The 14,177-nt window shown below is 42.5% G+C and overlaps 1 protein-coding gene across 2 annotated transcripts in view; it reads right to left on the bottom strand.

The window, feature by feature from the left end:
- fes (FES proto-oncogene, tyrosine kinase) overlaps positions 1-14,177 on the bottom strand; it is a 30,642-nt gene that overhangs the window by 15,032 nt on the left and 1,433 nt on the right. For both annotated transcript variants that reach the window (XM_080885103.1, XM_080885104.1), the window contains exons 2-5: positions 4,772-5,019; positions 3,623-3,796; positions 1,040-1,136; positions 668-851 (exon numbers count right to left, since the gene is read on the bottom strand). In XM_080885103.1, the coding sequence (XP_080741229.1) occupies positions 668-851; positions 1,040-1,136; positions 3,623-3,796; positions 4,772-5,019 (703 nt within the window). The remainder of the gene's footprint in view (positions 1-667; positions 852-1,039; positions 1,137-3,622; positions 3,797-4,771; positions 5,020-14,177) is intronic.

Raw genomic sequence — 14,177 nt, 5'->3', positions numbered from 1 at the left:
TGACCTCAGCACATACTAGGACAGCTGGCGGTGAGCGCAGGACACACGGTGTCCACAGATTTAACTATGAAATTGAAATTAATTGCCTAAATTCCCAGAATTTAACATTGTCTGTGATGTGTAGACACAGCACTGGTTCATTCCTTGAGTTAGGTTTTGTAATGCTTGAAAAAGTCGCTGTTAAGCAGCCTAACAAACAAACAAAAATGGTCTGGCACAAAAACTAGACTGAAGTGAAAAAGCAGCCAATTTCTGAAGAAAAACATTAAATGACCTTTAGAAAGTCTGGAGAACTACTGCTCAAGACCGATTTAAAGCGTCTGGCTCCTCTGAAGCAAAATAGAAAGACGTGAGAGGTGACTCAAAACATTTGCACAGTACTGTAGTTACACATATGGTAATTAGAACATTTGTTCTGCTGCTGTAGATTGTGAGATATGCTTGTTGATGGCAGCAGTGGAGTGTTATCAAGATTTGAAATTAATTGGCAAACATTTGTGTCGTGCCACGATCAGATGTGTATCTGAGTGACGACGAGCAGAAATAAAACACAGAGATGATTCGCAGGGACGCACCAGTAAATATGAGCACTGTACAGAAATGCTTCTTGTCATTCTTAATGTGTCTGTTTTTCTTCCAAACATCCACGCAGCGAGTGTGATCTTACAGTATGAGCACCATCTCCTGCTGCAGAGTCTGCAGGGCGCTGAGCAGGGCCGGCTGGATCTGACTGTAATGGTGCTGATGGTAAACTTGAGCAGCTTGCACAGAGAGGACATACTCATTATGGACCTCGTAGAGTTTCAGTGAAGCCTTTATGTAACGCTCTTTGGCCTTATCTCGGTCTTTTTCTGCAGACACACACAGGCACACAAGCACAGTACAGAAAATGATCACAGAATATAGGTCATGATAGAAATACACATATCAGACTAAACACAGGAAAACAGAAAACAAACAAACAAAAAAAAACCCAGACCGTGACATCAACATGAAACCGATTCTATTCAGAAACATAAGTGATACCAGAAATCCCCACCTTTGCTGGTCTCCTGGTACTTCCTCTTTGCCTGAGTTGCATCTTTCACTGCGTGCCTGTAGCTGCTCTTTAGCCTCTCCAGTTCTGTCTGTGTCACCTGAAGCAATCCATAAAAACAGCATTTTACATTTTGAACACAGTGATAAAAAGCTAATAACGTAGGCTTTGTGTTGGCATTTAAAAAACAGGCCATGAAAAGTTAAAACCACCTCATATATAGTTCGCCCAAAACTATTTGACCTGAAAGAAGAAAAACCCAATTTACTCAATAAAAAAAAAAAAAAACAGCAAAACCGAAAGGTCATGGCTCATTTTGGACCTTTTTGGACAGTGTGGACCAAATATATTTTTGCAAAAAAAAAGAAAAAGAAAAAAAAAGACATTTTTTAATAAGATAGTAGACAGCAGCAATAAAACAACCATTCAGTTGTACTGATGATACCGACTCTATTCTACAATTTCCCAAACGCAGCTCTTCCAAATCTGATGCAACAGGAAAGAAGCCAACAAATCCTGAACCAAGAAGGGACTGCAGGGAGGAAGAATTTAAAAGAAGCACACAGGCTTACAGACAACCCGTTTAAGGACTTTAAAATGCCAGTAACTAGCTTCCTTGTTTTAGTTCTCCGTTGGCTGAGTTCTACATCAATTATGATTTATTTATAACATCTTGTTTTTTTTCTATGACTCATCTAATTAGAGGGCATCAAGCTTGCTCCTCTAACCTGTCGACCAGTAGGCAGGAGTAGTGTAGCAGAGAGAAATAGCCCCGCTTTATTGTCAGCCTTATAGCGATGATAGCATCTAAAACACACCAAAGCAGGAAATGAATTTTTCACCTGTCAGGACCTGTAACTGCCAACAAAGCTGTGTGTTGTCACTGTAGTTATGGAAAGAACTTGTACATTACACAGATTTAACAGCAGCAGGTCTAAAAAACAGATTTTACTGAATGATTCATGGTTGGAGGTGTTATAGAGAGAGACGAAACTACAATCAACTGTTTTTCAGAGGAAAACCAGCTGAAACAGTTTGCTTTTAAAGTTTTCTGTTGCTTTACTTGAAACTAAGCACTCGCCTACATTTACCGATGTGCCTCGGTACCGTAACAGACACAAAACCAAGAATTTTTAAGCGGTTTAAAAAACAAAAATAAAACATCTTTTACAAACACATAACTTAAGGGCAGTGGGTGTGATGGGTGTCAAGTCGAGTTTCTTTAAGGTTGAAAAGCTGTCAGTACTATTTAGCACAGGAAGTGGACTGCTGTTGTGTTAGGTTTTGCTAGTAACATAAAACATGAGAAAAGCATAAGGTAACGATCTGACCTTTGTTGTGTGGCTGGCGACAAAAAAAATAAAACCAACACAAACCAACATCACAGATACAATCAAATTCACTGTCGCCGTTGTTTCAGTTGTGATATCAAATAATCTCTCGCTAGTGTAACTGCACAGTGATGTAAACGGTTCAAAGGCTGACCGGGCTTTTTCTGCACAGCAAAGTAGGAAAATTAAACTAAACAAACAACCAGACAGGCATTCAAACTGCACTAAAATGAACACATCATTTGCCTGATGTAATTGGGTAATAAAACCCAGTGTGAGGCAGCTACCAGTATGAGATGGCATCAAAATGCATTTGCAGACACTCTTTCCAGTCTATTGAATCTCATATCATTTGACTGCTGTCTATTTATAAGCTGCCATCACAGCACTCATCTGCAAGTCAAGTTGACATATGAGGAAAAACGAGACAAACATTTCCAACTAGCAACGTCTGGTTTTGCATGAGTGCATGAAATGTGGGATATGTAAACATTCTGCTCTGACTGCTTTTTTGTTCTCGTAAAAAGTAATTTAGTGTGTTTGCTTTCAATTTAGATATGAGCACAGTGACAAAAAGAAGCAGGCAGCAATTATCTCAGTAAATTCCTGAAGACCCTGCCGTACGCTGTGCTGTTTCAAACGGCCGTGAGCGGCTGCCAAACAAATTTGTACCAGCTGAAGATATATCTTTGCATACTAGACAAAGTTTTGTTTTTTGTTTTTGTTTTTTTTTAAAAAGCACGTACACACAAAGTGATATTTAATTTTAGAGACCAAAAAGCTATAGAACAGGCAAGTGTAGTCACTTACCTGCACCAAGATCATTTTCCACTGATAATAAACATTCATATAGTTCCGCCTTTATTTTTTTTTATTCAACTCGTGGGGATAAAAGTGTGCAAAACTGTGAACCAAAGGGACATTTAGAGAGCAACAGCTGTGAAAATGAACACAGAAATAAACCACCTTGTTTTTTTCCCCATCATTAGAGGTGTGACTGTACAAAAGTAGTTTAATCTGCCTCATGACAGGACTGAAAGTTTGTATAATGGTAAAGTAGCTAGATATTTTAGCTTGTGGTATATGTGTGTAGTTTATTGCTTAAGTCCCAACAAGTCATTGTTCGGGTTCAAGTCTTCAAAAGCTGAATATAGGCCAGTGTGAATGATATCTTTTGAAGTAATGGAAGTGTGCGTGCGTGAATGCGTGCGTGAATGTGTGTGTGCGCGCGCGTGTGCACGTGTTAATCACACACCTTGTTGAGCTCCTGCCTCAGCAGGTTCCACTGCTCTGCGTACGTTTTGCGGAGCTGCTGTTTGTCTCTGATGAGCAGCGTGAGTTTGCTGATTGGACCGTCCAGCAGATCTTCAGAGCGCTTTTTCATCAGCTGACTGAGAGACTCCGTCTGTGACACCAGCACTCCCCATGACTGACAGACAGAGGCAGAAGTCAGCGGTACACATCGTGGGGACATAAAGAGAAAACCGATAAATGGAACTCACTAAACAATCCGTGACTACCTGACATGTTGGTAACCAGCTTTTGGAGCCAGACTTGCTCGTTGGTTCCTTAGTTGGAACTGATTTTAAAAAATGCATGAAGTCATGTTGGACACAGATACAGCTCACTGGGTATTTCATACTACAGAGACTTGGGTTTGAATCCATCATGAGGCCGTTTACTTCCCCTGGTCTTTCTCCTAGCTCTCCTGTCTTCTCCACAGTGTTCTACCAAAATAAAGGCTACTAAACATATTCAGTATAAATAAGCAATGGTTATTGGTGTTAGCCACCAAATTATTATTTAAAAAAAACTTTGAGATGCAGAAATAAAACTAGTTTCAAGCGCATCAGCAGCACATTGCATTTCACGGTTGTAGGTTCTGTAAATGTTTTCACAATGTGTGCAGATGAGCCAAAGATGTGCTTACTCGATTTGATTTGAGAACACATTTAATTTGACAAAGTGTAGGTCAGCTTTCAATATTTTAAAGAAACTAAGCAAACCAAGCTTTTGTAGATTTAGTTGAGACATTGCCAAGTCATTCAGATATACTTTGTACTTATTTTAAACACTAATGGCAGTCACTGGAGTTACTTTTAGAGTATGTCATGTGAGGTTATTAGAGGCACAAAACAGTTTTAGATTCATGTGCCAACTTCTGTATTTTATTTCCTCAGCTTATATTACTGTTTTCTTTTACTTTGCTCATTGAACACTTGATGATTCATGAGTGTAGCAAACCCTTTTTTTTGGGAAAAACCGAAATGTGCATCAAATTAGAAGATTAATTTTAAATGCACTGAATGAATGAGTCTATTGCGCAGTGGCATTCTCCCACCTGAACGACAGGTGATGAGGTAAATCTAAAGCTTCAGGCGCAGTGCGATATGCAAGGCCTCACCTTGTTGAGCTGACTGATGTAGTCCAGTCCTGTGTTAGCCTGAGGTCGGTCCAGCTTCTCAGCCAGGCCAGTCATGTGGTGCAGCTGCACTGAAAATTCCCGTTCGCTCTTCGCTCGCTGCCCCATCCACTTCTTCATGACCTCCATCAAGAGAAGCTCTGAGTCCAGCAGTCGCAACACTGCGGCATGTGCCTGTGGACACCTCAGGTCCTCTCCAAAACCCATCTCTGGATAATTACGCTTTCCTCCTGCCAATGAATTGTTGTTAGCAGTAAATCCTACAGCACATTTGCATTCTCGTCAGAGACGCAGGAGCGGAGCAGCAATTCGTAGCAGCTGCTAATGACCAAGTGTATTCATTTCAATGTGACCATCGAGGAGTTTCACTTCCCTGTGAGCAACAGAGGTTTGTGTGAAGCGGCACTTCCTCATGTGTCTTTGAATGCGGTTACTGTCATTTTGCTTTCAATTTCTGAGGACCTTAAGAGGTGCAATGATCATTAAGCTTCAATTATTTCTAAATAATATCATCACTAAAGCACTTATATAATTATGTGTTTTTAAAAAAATCTAATTAAATGCAAAAACCAAACAGTTGCGTAGAAGCTGAATGCAGCCTGAGAGAGACCACTGAGCTCGCACTGAGCTGTGTCTTATCTGCATGTTAAACTGGGACCACTGCTTATCTGTGGCTCAGTGCAGCAGAGCAACACCACTGCATATTGCTCAGTATGGTTTACAGATAATTCCGTACATCTATACACACTTCAGAAGTGCTTTTCACTTCTCTGCTTTTATCGTATTGCTTGAATTATTAATTACTATTCTAATAACACATTACAGAACAGAATGATTCCACTAATTACTACTTTAAAATAACTTCTTAACTACTAAAGTAGTAGTAGTAGTATCCCCATGTTTTTAGTTTTCAAATACACATAAAATTGAAGTGCAATAGTCTCTGTTCCAGGTCAGACAGACATGGCATTTTATGTCTTGTGTTAAGAGCACCACTTTTTTTTTTTTTACCCTAGAGGGCCTTACTGACTTAAAATAAGTCCACTACTGAAAAAGTGAATTGAAAGACTTTTTTACAGGTCATAATGAAATTGTTACTAAGATAATCAGTACCAGGAGGTCTAGTACTATTATTTATTTATATTATGCTTCCAAAGAGTCCGATTTTCCTATAGTTTGGTCTTAAACACAATTTCTCCAGCCTTTCTAAAGGCCTTTTAAAGTTTTTCTTTGGACACCGGTTGCTCTTTCACTCATTTTCAGTACAGTCCTGTTATTTTTTTGTTAATGTGTTTTGTTAGGCTGCTTTATACCGACCTACTCATCGTGCAGGTATTTAAAAAGAAACCTGACTCAAGTGGTGAATCGATGTTGTGTTTAAAGATAAGAGACAGCTTAGCAAAGAACCAATTTTAAACATAACTCTTTCGCGCATAGTGGTCACTACAGTGGACAGCTATTCAAAGGCTGTATTCTTGTATTTGTGTCAGTGTTGATATATTTGCACGTAAACCACTACATTTGACACTGACGTGTCACTCCATACACATAAGTTGTCTGCTTAAGTGGACATGTACATGTACTTCTCAACGAGAAGTACATGTTTAAAGAAATGAAGTTCAACAATCTTTTTTTCATGCCTAAAGATAAATAAAAAATACTTAAGAAAAACTCCTGATTGCGGTTGTCATAATTCATGCATGAAAGGGTTAAGCAATTTATAACTAGCACCTTGACAAGAAACACATCACTCTGTTCCCATTTAGCTGAATTTACAGGAAATAGTAAAGATGAACGGGGTTCCCCACAAGTTCTTTAAGAACTGCCTGCAGGTGCTCAGGACACTGTCGAAGTGGATGAAAACAGCTTGGAGGAAACAACCGGTCCCATCAGAAGGATAATAAATTGTCGGCGTGTTCATTCCCAAGAACAGAGCCTTCAGACCATCAGTTAGTTCAGCATTGCCTTGCTGAACGTAAAGAGGAAGGTTTTTTTCCTCCATCCTGACAAGGAGACTGACTTCATCATGGTGAGTGGATATGTTGATACAAGCTGCCAGAATGTGGGAATCCCAGGCTCTCCTATGTCCACTAAGCACTACTCTCTGATTTGGAACCAGATCCAGCATGAAGCGAAGAGCGACTTGCATCTGGTGCAGTTAGATCTCACCACCAATGCGTGTGGCTCAGTATCACGCAGACCCTTAGACTTTGCACTGGGGTTCTTACATGTGTGCAACATATAATCACCAAATACTTCAGTAACCTGCACATGTGCTCAACTCTGGAGGGCTTCATGACTGGATGCCAAGAACTAGAATGTAGAACAGTTATGAGATGCGCCATCTTCCCCATCCTATTCGTAGTAGCCTTTGAGGTAATTCTCAGGGGCCAGGCAGATAGAGGCATCAAGTTACCATCAGGTGGAGGCTTCCACCACTACGGAGCTATATGGATGATGTGGCAAGCATCATTCAGACAGCACTATGCATGACTTCTGCATGAGCTTCTTGCTTGGGCGAGCATGACAGTCAAGGCAGGAAAGTCAAGAAGCCTATCAAGAAGGAAAGGCATACTGCATGCAGGGAACATCTTTGTTGCAGGAGAGGAGCCCATTCCCCGCCTGAATGAAAAACCACTGCAAAACCTAGGAAGGCACTACCCCACGGAAAATAGAAGGTGTGGTGCTAGCAGCACATCCTATACGAACAGGTCATGTGGACAATAAAGGTCTGCAAAATTTCCTTTTCAGGAGTCAGCAGGAATCATGGCCTGGCAAACAGCTACATCAGTAAGTGGCTAGATGCACGCACACACACAACACAGTAAAAGCAGACCTCAATAGAAAAAATAAAAACACACACTGGAATACTTTCATGGATTGGCCTCCTGAACATGAACATTATTGAAACAGTGTGGGATTATCTTGATAGAGAACAGAACAAAAGGCAGCCAATATCCAAAGAAGAGCTTTGAATGTGTTTCAAGAGGCCTTGAAGGCCACTTATGTTTTAATAAAATACTACACTTCTAGTGTTAAGATGATCAAGCAAATCAAAGATCTGGGCCACAAGACTTTACCTCCTCCACTAAAACCAAAAAAAAAGAGCTGAGAAAGAAAGACTTTTACAACAACATAGAGAAAGATACGCCAACAAAATGCACACAGGAGGGTAAGAACAGAGGGGCTCAGAATAAATACAAAAAATAACTAAAAATCTGATTCGAAGCATGTGGAATGAGGCACTGATAACCTGGAGAAAGAAAGGTCCCAGGACATTCAATGATCCGATGAAAGTGAAAACACAGAGCACAGGGAGGGAGAGGGAAAAGATAAACACACAGTTTGGACAGTCCTGTGCCACAGGGACAACAACTATCAGGGTAAGAGAGATGCAGTGTTTTCCAATAATCTCCAAGCTTAACAGATTCCTGAAGAGTGAGACTGACCCACAGGCACAATAACAATATCAGGTAGAAAGCCTCAGGAAGAAAACAAAAACAAAAAAGCTGCTAACAGAACGTTATAGCAAAAAAAAACCCCTGTGTTCTGGGGCAGAAAGCTTAGGATGGATTATAAGCTTCACACATATTTTTTTTAATTATCATAAGCTCCTGACATGGATCTGAACATGTGACAAGTTGCAAAACCAGAAATGTAAAAACACTCGAACCTCAGCGAAACGTAGACATGAATGATCTGCACCAACCAAACTGCTGCCCAGCTCCAACAAGCTACTGCTTGACGTTAATACTTTCTGAAATACATCTCAGACTTTCACAATACTTTCAATGGATTTTTGGCTTATTGTGTTGCTTGTGTGTGAGCAGCTGACCGAAGCATTGTGGCTTCATACTTCCCCACAAGCAGCTAACGGCATGATGCAGGAAAGTACAGGGTTACTGGTGAAGTAATGCACTGCCGCAAAGACTCTGAGAAAAGTTTATAGTGGTGGTGTCTTGTAACCATTATTGTTTTTTAGAAGAATAGTTTTAAACAACACCAGACTGTAAACACGGAGGGTGCATGTTGCATATAATGCAAATACTCCTCTTGTTTTTTTAACACCACAGTATGAAGCCAGTCTCACGTCATTACTTTCATTTATGACTTGGTTGGTGTCTGGTGCAACCACCGTGCTGTAAATTCATTGGGGTAATTATTCTGGCCATACATCATCAGATACACTCATTATACAGGCTGCAGGGAAGACAAAGGGACACACACACACACACACACACACACACACACACACACACACACAAAAATGCAGCTCTGCTCAGAGTTGGTTGTACAGACCACAGAGGAAATGTCAGCTTTTATGTTTAGTTACAGAGTCAACAAAGAGCTGCAGACCACGCTCTTAGTTAGAGACTAGTCTTCATGTTTGATGTCCTAATGTCACCTCATGCTGCCACTTCTGCAGCAGACTTTATATCATGTTGTAATGCTGTACCTGTGAGTTACTTTAAATGAAAGCTGTTGAAAGGATGGAAAGTACATTGACTCGGATTCTGAACGTTGCAACTCTGACAAAAGAAAAACGCAGAAGTCCAACAAAAGAGTTTTGACACTTAAATTGCAAAACCGTTTAGCACGATCGTGATACCGACTTTGAATGTTTTTTGGGGGGTTTTAAACCGTGGCGTTTTATAGTGTCAAATCTATACGTGCATTGTTTTTACATCAGCAGTTTATTTCTCAGTGAGAGCGGTTTACTGTTTCTTCTCTGTATTGTGGTGTGGCTGAGAGAGAGTTAACAGTTTTGTGCTGTCTGGACATAATTTGCTTACCATACAAAGAACGCTGAATAATGAAAACTACTACAGACTAGCTCCAAAACTGAAAACCTACAGTAAGCAGAGCCAAATATGGGCATACTCTGGGCCCACAGCTGCCCAAACTATGCCCTTACCTTAGGTGTAAATGGTTCATATATAGCGCTTTTCTACTCAGCACTCAAAGCACTTTATGCAACTCATTCACACTTTTTTTTCTATTCTCTTCCTATATAACATGCACACACACATTCATACTTCTACAGATGCATCAGAGAGCAACTTGGGGTTAGTGTCCTGCACAAGGACATTTGGCATACAAACTGGAGGGATCTAACCATTAAAATTCCAATTAGCTGATGGCCTGCTCCACCACCTGAGTTAAGGCAACCCCAAAGATGTGGGGTGCCCCACATATGCCCCATGGTCCATTATCGCCACCAACTGGTATGGAGTGTGAACAAGAAAGCTACTTTAAGCAGTTCACTCATTCACGAGGTGTCTGTGAAGGTTCTCAGTCATCCAGGTCATCGTAGTCAAAGGAGCTTGGAAAGAAAAGCGTCTGGACTTCTTTAAGTTGCTTGAAGACGTTTCACCTCTCATCCGAGAAGCTTCTTCAGTTCTAAGGTCAAATGGTGGAGAGTCCCAGATATAAACCTAGTGGGAGTGACCCCCCACAGAGGGACAAAAGGACCCCCTGATGATCCTCTAATCGCCTGAGCCAAGGTGTGAAACTGGGCGTGGGTCCCAATCAGCCAGAGTTTCGGGTGTGTTCATTGTGAAACCTGGCCCCACCTTATCATGCGAATTCCTGAGGTCAGATGGCCCAGGATGTGAGTGGGCGTTAAGGCGTCTGGGAAGGGATCTCAAAACTGGATTATAGATGGCAGAGAGTTGGTGTCGTAAACCCCCGCCTCTGTTCAAAGATGGTCGCTCACAGTGGACATAGATGGCTTCTTTCACTCCTCTTTCAAACCATCTGTCCTCTCTGTCCAAAATGTGAACATTGGCATCCTCGAAAGAGTGTCCTTTATCCTTAAGATGCAGATGGACTGCTGAGTCTTGTCCTGTGGAGGTGGCTCTTCTGTGTTGTGCCATGCGCTTGTGAAGTGGCTGTTTGGTCTCTCCAATGTAGAGGTCTGAGCATTCCTCGCTGCACTGTACAGCATACACCACATTGTTAAGTCTCTGTTTTGGCGTTTTGTCTTTCGGGTGAACCAGTTTCTGTCTGAGCGTGTTGCTGGGTCTGAAATACACTGGGACGTCATGCTTGGAGAAAACTCTCCTGAGTTTCTCTGATACACCGGCTACATAGGGGATGACAATGTTGTTGCGTCTGTCCTTCTTATCCTCCCTCGCTGGTGTCTGGTCTTCTTTTCTGTGCCTCTTTGCTGACTTTAAGAACGCCCATTTAGGATAGCCGCACGTTTTGAGTGCTTCCTTTACATGTGCGTGTTCCTTCTTTTTACCTTCAGGCTTAGAGGGAACACGTTCTGCCCGGTGGTGTAGGGTCCTAATTACTCCAAGTTTGTCTTCCAAAGGGTGATGGGAGTCAAAGAGGAGGTACTGGTCCGTGTGTGTGGGCTTCCGGTAAACTTCAATGTTGAGTTTGCCGTTCTCTTCAATGTGCACGGCGCAGTCCAGGAAAGGCAAACAGTTGTCCTTTGTGTCTTCCCTGGTGAACTTGATGTTTTTATCCACAGCGTTAATGTGCGCAGTGAAGGATTCCACTTCTTGTGTCTTGATTTTGACCCAGGTGTCGTCCACATATCTGTACCAGTGGCTGGGTACTCTTCCTTTGAAAGAGCCAAGAGCCTTCCTTTCCACTTCCTCCATGTAAAGGTTGGCTACAATAGGTGACACGGGGGAGCCCATGGCACAGCCATGTTTTTGTCTGTAAAAGCCTTCGTTGTACTTGAAATATGTAGTGGTGAGGCAGAGGTCTAACAGTGTGCAAATCTGATCGGGTGTGAAGTTGGTCCTGTCCTCCAAGGAGCTGTCTTCTTGTAGTCGTTTTCTGACAGTCTCCACGGCCTCCATGGTGGGTATGCAAGTGAAAAGAGAGACTACATCAAAGGACACCATGGTTTCATCTAGATCCAGGGTAAGTTTCTGGACCTTGTCGGCGAAGTCGGTGGAGTTCTTGATGTGGTGTGGGGTGTTCCCCACGAGAGGCGCAAGGATGGTAGCAAGGTGTTTAGCAATGTTGTAAGTGGCTGAGTTTATGCTACTGACTATGGGTCTGAGTGGGACAGCTTCCTTGTGGATTTTAGGAAGTCTGTAAATGCAGGGTATGGCATCCCCTGGGTAAAGGCGGTGATATGTAAGGCGGTCAATGATTTTGTCCTTTTCAAAGTCTTGAAGGCAAGCTATAACTTTCTTTTTGTAGCTGCTTGTGGGGTCTCGCTTTAAGGCTTCGTAGGTATTGTTGTCACTGAGGAGAGTAGTGATCTTTGTATGGTAATCTGTAGTGTTTAGGACCACGGTGCATCTTCCCTTATCAGCTGGTAAAACAGTGATGTTGTGGTCTTTGCTCAGGGAAGCGACGGCCTTCTTTTCCTGTATTGTGAGGTTGGATGGAGGGACTTTGGCACTGGAGAGCGTGGCTGAGACTTTCATCCTGATTTGCTCTGCTTCTGTCTGTGATAATTTATTAATCCGTATGGCAGATTCTGTGGCTGTGATGAGGTCCACTATGGGCAACTGTTGTGGAGAAATGGCAAAATTGAGTCCTTTGGCTAATACTCTCTTTTCAGGTTCAGTGAGAATCCTGTCTGAAAAGTTCTTAACCCATTTCTCCTGACTGGCATCAGGTGTGTTTTCTTCTCTGGGTTGTGTAGGTTCAGGATGAGGAGTGTGTGTTTTTGAAAGCAAGGTGTGAAATTTCCTGCGTTGTCTTTCTTTTCCTTTAGAGTGTTGGGCCCGCTGAGCCTTGTCCACAAACTTGTAAACCTCTTCTAAGATTGGAGAGGGTAGAAGGGTTTCCAGTTCCTGCAGGGTCTGGCTGATCTTGATCTGGAGGGCATCTATAGTGAAATGGACCTGTCTTATCCTTTCACTTAAAAGGTGATTTTGTGCTCTCTGTAGAATCAACTCTGCTTTGTCTACATCTTAGGTTGAAACCTAAGATGTAGACAAAGCAGAGTTGTTCCTAAGAGCCTGCGCCTTGGATCCACTGTCAGGGGATACAGAGCAGACTTGATTCTACAGAGAGCACAAAATCACCTTTTAAGTGAAAGGATAAGACAGGTCCATTTCACTATAGATGCCCTCCAGATCAAGACCCATAGTCAGTAGCATAAACTCAGCCACTTACAACATTGCTAAACACCTTGCTACCATCCTCGCGCCTCTCGTGGGGAACACCCCACACCACATCAAGAACTCCACCGACTTCGCCGACAAGGTCCAGAAACTTTGGAAGACAAACTTGGAGTAATTAGGACCCTACACCACCGGGCAGAACGTGTTCCCTCTAAGCCTGAAGGTAAAAAGAAGGAACACACACATGTAAAGGAAGCACTCAAAACGTGCGGCTATCCTAAATGGGCGTTCTTAAAGTCAGCAAAGAGGCACAGAAAAGAAGACCAGACACCAGCGAGGGAGGATAAGAAGGACAGACGCAACAACATTGTCATCCCCTATGTAGCCGGCGTATCAGAGAAACTCAGGAGAGTTTTCTCCAAGCATGACATCCCAGTGTATTTCAGACCCAGCAACACGCTTAGACAGAAACTGGTTCACCCGAAAGACAAAACGCCAAAACAGAGACTTAACAATGTGGTGTATGCTGTACAGTGCAGCGAGGAATGCTCAGACCTCTACATTGGAGAGACCAAACAGCCACTTCACAAGCGCATGGCACAACACAGAAGAGCCACCTCCACAGGACAAGACTCAGCAGTCCATCTGCATCTTAAGGATAAAGGACACTCTTTCGAGGATGCCAATGTTCACATTTTGGACAGAGAGGACAGATGGTTCGAAAGAGGAGTGAAAGAAGCCATCTATGTCCACTGTGAGCGACCATCTTTGAACAGAGGCGGGGGTTTACGACACCAACTCTCTGCCATCTATAATCCAGTTTTGAGATCCCTTCCCAGACGCCTTAACGCCCACTCACATCCTGGGCCATCTGATCTCAGGAATTCGCATGATAAGGTGGGGCCAGGTTTCACAATGAACACACCCGAACTCTGGCTGATTGGAACCCACACCCAGTTTCACACCTTGGCTCAGGCGATTAGAGGATCATCAGGGGGTCCTTTTGTCCCTCTGTGGGGGGTCACTCCCACTAGGTTTATATCTGGGACTCTCCACCATTTGACCTTAGAACTGAAGAAGCTTCTCGGATGAGAGGTGAAACGTCTTCAAGCAACTTAAAGAAGTCCAGACGCTTTTCTTTCCAAGCTCCTTTGACTACGATGACCTGGATGACTGAGAACCTTCACAGACATACTAACTTGGAAAATGTAATCTGGCCTGGTAGCTTTTGCTTCAATTCCTTTTCTAGTAGATCAATATCATCCAGTTTAACTTCCATACTCATTACTTAGTGAAGGTTTGAATCAGTTGCCCTTCTCTCAGCCACATATTTCTGACAGTGCAAG

Source organism: Rhamphochromis sp. 'chilingali', assembly GCF_963969265.1.
Source record: "Rhamphochromis sp. 'chilingali' genome assembly, chromosome: 6".
Taxonomy (NCBI): Eukaryota; Metazoa; Chordata; class Actinopteri; order Cichliformes; family Cichlidae; genus Rhamphochromis; species Rhamphochromis sp. 'chilingali'.
Note: the sequence above shows the minus strand (reverse complement) of the source record. Positions and strands in the feature narration are given on the sequence as shown.